Source organism: Schistocerca cancellata, chromosome 1 (assembly GCF_023864275.1).
Source record: "Schistocerca cancellata isolate TAMUIC-IGC-003103 chromosome 1, iqSchCanc2.1, whole genome shotgun sequence".
In the NCBI taxonomy this organism is placed as follows: domain Eukaryota; kingdom Metazoa; phylum Arthropoda; class Insecta; order Orthoptera; family Acrididae; genus Schistocerca; species Schistocerca cancellata.
In genome coordinates, this window is record NC_064626.1 from 1,221,760,465 (window position 1) to 1,221,769,729 (window position 9,265).

At 40.5% G+C, this 9,265-nt stretch overlaps 1 protein-coding gene across 1 annotated transcript in view; it reads left to right on the plus strand.

The window, feature by feature from the left end:
* Positions 1–7,569, plus strand: part of LOC126094731 (uncharacterized) — a 211,409-nt gene extending 203,840 nt beyond the window's left edge. Inside the window, exon 6 of the mRNA XM_049909283.1 lies at positions 7,418–7,569. Coding sequence (XP_049765240.1) covers positions 7,418–7,500 — 83 coding nt within the window. The 3' untranslated portion in view covers positions 7,501–7,569. The remainder of the gene's footprint in view (positions 1–7,417) is intronic.
* The last annotated feature ends 1,696 nt before the right edge of the window (positions 7,570–9,265 follow it).

The window sequence follows — 9,265 nt, forward strand, 5'->3', positions numbered from 1 at the left end:
AGCGAATTGGAAGGAATTTCTTCGAAGAAGCACCTGAGAACAAAAACTAAGCTAAATTGTGTGTGTATAGGGAAATATCTGTTCAAAATGGCTCTGAGCACTATGGGACTTAACATCTATGGTCATCAGTCCCCTAGAACTTAGAACTATTTCAACCTAACTAACCTAAGGACATCACACAACACCCAGTAATCACGAGGCAGAGAAAATCCCTAACCCCGCCGGCAATCGAACCCAGGAACCCGGGCGCGGGAAGCGAGAACGCTACCGTACGACCACGAGCTGCGGACAATATTTGTTACCGCTGGCGCGTTTACTATATTCCGCTGCTGTAGCTACACTCCAGATGTATCGTCACAAGACTATTATTGTCTATACAGCGCATATAGAGATATCCTGTCGGGTAAAGTTAGCGAGCGGTTATTTCAATGAATGTGCGACAGTTATGTTGTCACTGTCGTAAATCTCCGTAGGTGTCACAAGAGAAAGATAACATCGATTAGGTCATAGCGAGTTCTTTTTGCCTTGTTAAATACCGACGTACTGCTAAGATAAACCGAAATGGCTGTTGGGAAAATGCGAAGATATCGTAGCTCTTCAGTACACCGAAAATTATTTTAACTCTACTGTAAGCTGAATCTATCCGTTTGACGACCATGTCGGAAGGACAGACTCTGCGTGCATAGAAAGTCAAAGAATCTGTCATTGAAATTAAAAGTTAGATGATAATGTTTGGTTTGTGGGGCGCCCAACTGCGCGGTCATGAGCACCCGTTCGAAGTCCCAATTTGGTATACAGTCCAATTTCTACACAATCCACTTTAGCCACTGTCACGAATGATGAGGACCACACAAACCCCCAGTCCCCAGGCAGAGAAAATCCCCAACCCACCTGGGAATCGAACCGGGGACCCCGTGAGCCAGAGGCAAAACGCTAGCCACTAGACCACGTGCTGTGGATTTGAAAGAGAGAGTCATCATTAAATTCACAAAAGGCATTAAGTTGCCAAACATTAAGGAGAGGACAGACAGTTGGAAAGAATGCGAGGAAGTGGTTGAAAATGAAACGGATATTTATTTGGAGAATATGGAGGAACCAGCATAACAATCAAATGCGGGAGGTGCTTTGTAAGACTTTCAAAAGGCACGCATGACATTCTTTCGGCATTTCTAAAATGACTGGAGTAAGGAGCAAGCAAACTTTTAATTTCAGTAACAGCGAGGAAAAGATATAAGACCGGTTGTGTGGAATGGACAAAATGGGCACCTAATTTGGACCATAGGAAGACGAAAGTAATGTGGAGTAACAGAAATCAGATTATCGGAAAACTAAACTTAAAAATTTGCTGCACACTTACGTAGGATCTTCAGGGGGTACGTTACATACGTCGCCCAAGACCATTTCGCAAGAATGTCGCATTGTCAGAAGAGTACGTTTTCTGGGTTTTGTTCACAGTTCTGCTACAGTGCTTTAAACAGGTGTAGTTCAGTGTTCAACTGGACAAAAGTGGAGCCGACCGCTGTGGCCGAGCGGTTCTAGGCACTTCAGTCTGAAACCGCGAGACCGCTAAGTTCGTATCCTGCCTTGGGCATCCATGTGTGTGATGTCCTTAGGTTAGTTAGGTTTAAGTAGTTCTAAGTTCTAGAGGACTGATGACCTCAGATGTTAAGTCCCATAGTGCTCAGAGCCATTTGAACCATTTGAACAAAAGTGGCAACTAGAAACGTACTCCAAAGCATATGTAGGCGGGACAGCATAGTTATTTTTGGCAAAACATCTAAAATGCAAAATTCTGGTGTATATGGACCATATGAACTATAGTGCAATGGTGCCAACAATTTGACCGACGCCGTACAAATGTGTGTGGTGTTGATCCGCAATATAGTCCAGATCTTGTACCACGCGACTAGCGTCTTTTCGGCAAACTGCAAGAACATCTGGAGAAAAACAGCTCTTGCAATGATGAGGATATTCACGCAGCGGTTCTCGAGTGGGTCCGTGACAAAGCAGCGGATATCTGTCGTCGAGGAATTGGACGATTGGCAGAACGTTCCTACCTCTTTTTGAAGACGTAATATATCTATGTCACGATGAAGTAGTGGAGAGTTCAATAAAATTTAGATAATTATATATAACATACGTTCAGATGTCCCCTGGTAGCTGAAAAAGTGAAAGGTTACCTGGTTTTCCTTGGAAGGCCAAATCAGATAAAGAGGATATAAAAAGCAGGTAAGAGGATATCCCTCACCAACAGAAATCCGCTACCGGCAAACACAGGTATTAGGATGAAATTTCTGAACGGAAACGAGTAATGGACTGTGAGAAAAAGTGGCAGATAGAGAACTGAAGCGTTTCTGATTTGGTGTTGCGAAGAGCTGATGAAAACTTCACTGATGACCACTTGCCTAATAGAGTGCTGGAAAGCAGCACTGCAACTATTCCACGTGACATGGATCTGATAAGTCCTCGGCATGTTTCCACAGGTATGTGGCAGCAGATGCCTGCGCACGGATCGAGAAGTTCACATGACTTACGGGCCTGTGTTTCAAATCATTCCAATTTTATGGCCACGAGATGATCGAGAGTTCACTACCCTGCTCCTGAAACAGGATTCTAGCCTTGTGAGAAGGACACTTATCCTGTTTGAAGATGCTATCGCCGTCATGGAAGACATCAAGCATTGAGAGATGCAATAATGCTCATGCAGTCCACAAGGGCCATGGTGCCTTCAGTTACTTCTACAACTTCCATGGCATTCCTCGTGAATAACCAGACAACATAATACTGCTGACGCTGGCGTGCGCCCGTAGTTCGGCGCATGTTTCTAGCAGCCATTCGGGTGGGTCGCGACATATCCATACACGACTAACGATCGGATGTAACAAGTAACGTGATTCACTCGACCAGGTGACGCTTTCCCATTGAACATGGGGACCAAGGAGCTCTTACGGTGTCCACAGCTCTTCCGTTACGTGTTGCTGTTGGCAATTCATTATCGTCGGTCGTAGCAGTTAGAGTGGTAATGTAGAAAAGCCAGTGCGTCGCCCAGTCTTTGCTATTGCAATGTTTTCCCCAGAATTTCAAACATCTTGCACCATTTTACGTTGTCGAACGCTTTTTCCAAGTCGAGAAATCCTAGACTTGACTTTAAGTCCTGCTTCCATTATCAATTGCAACGTCAGAACTGATTCTCTCGTGCCCTTACCTTTCAGAAACCCAAACTAATCGCCAGTTAAGAGATCCCCAATTTCTTTTCCCTTATCGTCTACTTTATTCTTGCCAGCAGCGTAGATGCACAAGTTGTTAAGCTGACTGTGAGCCAGTTCCCTCGCTCATTTTCCATTGCTATCTTCTGGATTGTGTGGACGATATTTTTCCTAGAATCTGTACGGCACCAGATTGGTAGATTCTACGCAAAGACTAGAGCAGTTGCTTCGTTGGCACATCCCACAATGATTTCAGAAATTATCTGGGAATGTTATCTGTCTTTAGTGCGGAATTTTATGGTCAGTTTTCTGAAGTTCTATTAAACTTTTACTCCTATACTGGAGCTCTTGTGTCTTCCATATCGTATCCTATTTCTTCCTAAATCACGTCACCAGGTTAACAGTCCGCACAGTAGAGGCCGTCAATGTACTCATCCCACACAGCCCCTCTTTTTTCTGCACGTAACAGTGGAATTCCCATGGCACTCTTTAATATATACACCCGTGCCTGTAAATTCAGTGAAGATTGTTTTGAGATTTCTGTATACTGATTTTGTCTTTCCGAGGACAATTATTTCTCGATTTCTTCATATTTTTCCTGCAGCCATTTCGTCTTGGCTTACTAGCACGACCAATTTATTTCATTCTCAGTGACTTACGTTTCTGTATTCGTAAATTTCTTTGAAGGCATTTGTACTTCCATCTTACGTCGATCTGCTGGAGTATTTCTCCTGTTACCCATGCCTTCTTCGCTGCCGGTTTCTTATATCTATATTATTCTCTCCAGCTGAAATGATTTCCCTTTTTAGATACGTGCGTTTCTCTTCACCTGAAATGTCTGTTGTTCTCTTCATTATCAAGGTATGTATACCTTTAGAGAACTTCGAAGGCATCTTCAGTACATCAATATCCCATAGCTTTAGTTGACAATTTCGGACGACTGTCTTAAATTTCAGCCCACTGTTCATTATTGCTACAACGTCATGCGAATCAGCACCTGCTCCTGGGTGGCACCTATTAAATTCAAAACATATATCAACATGTGACAGCATCTGTCACTGCTACATAGTGAAGACACATGTTCACGAAGTTCTGATGTTAAAGAACCAGAATCTAACACTGGTGTCTTTTCTTATACATGCACGACAGGCCTCAAGAAGACTTGATTGAAAGTCGAAACTGGTTGCCTAATAATTCTCAGTGACTTACATTTCTGTATTCGTAAATTTCGTTGAAGGCATTTGTACTTCCATCTTACGTCGATCAGCTGTAGTATTCTCCTGTTACCCATGGTTTCTTCGCTGACGTTTCCTTATATCTATATTATTCTCTCCAGCTTCAATGATTTCCCTTTTTAGATATGACCGTTTCTCTTCACCTGAAATGCCTGTTGTTCTCTTTATTGCCGGCCGCGGTGGTCTCGCGGTTCTAGGCGCGCAGTCCGGAACCGCGCGACTGCTACGGTCGCAGGTTCGAATCCTGCCTCGGGCATCAATGTGTGTGATGTCCTTAGGTTAGTTAGGTTTAAGTAGTTCTAAGTTCTAGGGGACTGATGACCACAGCTGTTAAGTCCCATAGTGCTCAGAGCCATTTGAACCATTTTTCTCTTTATTATCAAGGTATTTATGCCTTTAGAGTACTTGAAAGGCATCTTCAGTACATCACTATCCCATAGCTTTACTTGACAATTTCGGACGACTGTCTTAAATTTCAGCCTACTGTTCATTTTTGCTACAACGTGATTCGAATCACCTCCTGCTCCTGGGTGGCACCTATTAAATTCAACATAAATGTCAACATGTGTCACTGTTACGTAGTGTAGACACACGTTCACGAAGATCTGATGTTAAAGAAGCAGAATCTAATAATAGTACCTTTTCTTATACATGCACGAGTGTTACTTGGTGTCATTTATGCAACAGGCCTCAAGATGGCTTCATTGGGAAGTCGAAACTGGTTGCCCAATAAAACACTATTAACAATGTTGGTACGGTATTCATACATTTCATGGGTCAGTCGCTGCCCCATCCCCACGAGCCCTAGATGGAGCTACAATTACTGATGTAAATTTCATTCAATATTCCTGTCATAAATTGTGAATAATGTAATTTATATTATTATCGTTTTTTATTCCCTGAACGCTGCCGAACTCAGATAATCAGTACTCACAAACGACTATATTTTCCCAACAACTACAAAAAGGGTGTTTTATGTGAGTCGTATCGTTTCTTAGAGTTTTTCGGTAAGGACCTGAAACACTGTGTAACAATGCGATAAAGCACTGAAACGAGATTCTGTCCTGAATATTGACCACTACTTACGTTGTTATACCAGCTGGGTGTTTTATTGTCCTGACAAACAAATTTGCTGTCACTTTCCATACAATGTAATTACATATGAGCTGTATTTCAGGAGCTGCATCATCGTCGAGAGTTTGTATACATCGGAAGCTCCCAGATGGGCTTCTCATACACACATGTAAATCGACAACCGAACAACTATGGAGTTCCTTCAATGAATGGTTATTGCGAAAATGTTGTAAAAAGTACATATCGATGCCTTGTCAGGAAGAGGACCATGTTTGTTTGGAAAGCTAAATAAAATTCCTTACAGTGTAAACGCCTTGTCAAACATGTCCCGTTCAGAGTTTCAACTAAATTGGTCTTATAAATTATCGTAATTGTTTATTACATACGATAGCATATTAGATATGGTATAAAGTATGCTGCAGGGAGAAAATAATAATTGAACGCACCGTAGGAAAAATGTGATTTATAAATGTATACGTAGATGCATCGTCACGTTCCAATAGAAACACTAATGCACAGTCTTACTGGACCCAAGTGCGACCACATTAGAATACTCCGCGTATATCATCGTCGGACCTAAGGTTTGGAGACTATGTAGCAATTCTCGCTGGATGTTTGCAAACAGACGTGTTAAACGGAATGGAGAACTTGCTTAGCAACTGAATGTAGCTTGGGGACGAAAGTAATGAAAAGCACTGCAAAGTTGAATACCAACTTTCTTAACACAAAAAACTGGAACGGAACAGAAGTTCTGCAAAAGAAAGAATTCTCCTACCTGGAAAGTAATATCTGACGACAAAGGTAGAAGCAGCGTGACACTTACAAAGAAAACTTCTTCGAGAAAAGAGCTTTAACGTTATCTAATAGTGCCCCGGAAATAAAGGAGAATTTCCTGAGAGTGTGCATCTGAAGCATATGATGATTTAACAGTAAAACGTAGTGCGATAAAATAGTGATAAATACTAAGTCGACATATAAAAGGACGAAATGAAGATACCCTTAAATAATAGGAGGAAATCACTTTGCGGGAAGCCCTTAGCAGAAGAAAGGGACAACCTAGTAGGTCAAGTGCTGAGCATCCCTGCATTATTATCCTCGTGCTGCTAGAAGCAATGGAGAAAAAAAACAAATAGTTGAACGATTAGGATAAGATTCTAATAGGTAGGGAACAGCATCAAAGCCGTCGCCAGACTGATGATCTAAAGGAAAAGTGGTTCATTCCTCAACATTCGCCCCTCACCATCCGATTGTTTTGATCGTTGAATTAACCCAGTAAACATACGAGTACCAAATTATAGCTCACCTTTCGACTAACTCCAAGTTTCTCAAACGTCAAAAGCTTTATTTTTTCATACTTCTAATTAGATTACATTTTCTGGCAATATTTAATCAGTGAAACTCTTTTAAGTCTTCTCCACCATAATTTACTAAACTAACTCATTAATCTATGTTATATCATTTTAAAATTGAGTTAAAGAGTGCCTTGACCGCCACAAAATATTTATCTGCAAGGGTAACCGGTTATGGTCAAAATGTGATCACCTTCGGATCATACTACACCATTATGGCAGACGGTGGCTATGAACGGAGCAGGTACCGTGGATCCACGAACGTCAGCGGTTGGCATTATCGTATAATATCGAGTGAAGACGGTCACATTTTGACCGAAATCGGTTACCGTAGCAGATAACTATTTTACTGCGGTCGAGACTGTTTTCAGTTCAGTTTTGAAATATTTGATAGTGACGGCTGACATGCTCCGATTGAGCAGTTTTCTAAAATACTGTGTTATATTAGTTTGGAAACTGCTTTGTACGACCGTAATTTTTGTAATTTCGCATCTAGTGTGCCATCGCACGAAGTTCCGTCTGCTCTTTTCTTATGCATATTTATGTCTTACAGTGAGAGGAACATCGAATCTCAACAGCGGCTCTGCAGTCATCGTGGCGCTGATGTCCTACTTCGTGGTGGCTGTAGGGACGTGATTGGGCCAGTCAAGTATCAGCGACGTGTTTTAGGACTATTGAGGAAGAAATGACGTTGAGTGACGAGAGACAATGTTTGACACATCACTCTTCACAAAAGGATGGAGTTTCTGGGGTGTTGTATTTATGTGACTCTTGCTTCAAAAAGTGACACATTTTCTGTGAATGCATTAAATATGTTAACGCACTGCGAAAATGTTGAGGAATTCTGTAAGTGGTAGTGGCCCGCTTTTCAGCTGAGAGGAAAAGGGAGTAAAACTCCATCACATAATATCGAGTTAATCTCCGTTCGAACTGAAAATGACAACTGAAATTATGACCATGTTTGACGTAAGACAACTTTTTCCTGATCTGAAATTTCTACTAGCGACAACGAAAACGTATCATTTTATTTATGTGATTAAAGAAGCCACTTAATAAAAGAAGCCACTTACAAAATTTCCTCAAACTGTTCTGTACACACAAGACATTTGGGATTTGTGCCTGCCTGAACTATCGCTGTTACACAGAAAATGTTTTAAGGTAGTTCTTGGAGAGAAAATACGGAAAGTGATAAATGTGCGGAAAGTGTGTAACACTGTTTATGAAAAGATTTCTATTTTTAAAAAGGGTATTAATCTTTAGAAAGCGTATGAACTTTTTATCTTTCAACTATTTTGCCATTCTACTGAAATGTTTTCTTTCATATATTGTTCACCTGTTTTCTTATTTCTGTTAAAAATGTGTGATCAGATCAAGAATAATCACCGTGATATACTTACGTTGCAGAATGTTGAATTCACAATAAAAACTAATATAAATTATTCAGTTATATGTCTCGATCTTAATGCTTTTTATGCTTTTGTGCAGTAAATGTGAATGTTATCTGTAATTCTAACATACACTAAAATAACGTAATTTAGTGGTTTATTACATAGAATTTTTCACGTCTTATGATCTGTCCGTGAGGCCATAAATATGATCTGCCCTTGAAGCAAATTTCGTTTTCCTGCAAAGAGAGAAAAATCATGTGTCATAAACTAATGTAACGTACAGATCACGAAATGGAAGCTCTTATGAAAGATGATATTTTTTGCCAAAAGAGCTGTCACGTATTTTAAACAAGAACGAAGCTCAGTTCCATAACCACACTATTTTGTCACTTCAAAAAAAAATGGCTCTGAGAACTATGGGACTTAACATTTTGTCACCGTTTGTTGCACACTGATAATCAGATTTATTGACAATAACAACCGCGAAGATCGTTAATATGTGTCTAAAACATTTATGTTTACTATTCAGGAGTCATAAAATCATCTGCTCCGAAAATATATTGTGTACAGTTTTTTTTTTTTGACAGTTGGTGGTACTTGATGTTGATTTGTTAGCAAATATCCACTTTTTTAAGCTTCACTGGCACACATACATTAATACGAGGTAAGTTAATTAGCTTGTAAACTATAGTTCTGAGGCTATAATAGGCTCTGTACGATATCCTATTATTCTTTTAGCAGAAACGTTATTTGACAATGCCATTTGCTCAACTGACAAGAGGAATCTCCTAACAATGTGTATAAGTTGAAATTAAAATTGACAACGCATTAACAGTTACTTGTCAGTCGCTGTATAAATACATCCAACGCATTAACAGTTACTTGTCAGTCGCTGTTTAAATACATCCAAGTTTCGCAATCACTCTAAACTGGCTGTTCTTATAAGTACCTGCGAAACGGATATTACAAATGGCGAAGAGTTCTCGGGCTTCCAGCCGGGTGGCGGTGTCTTC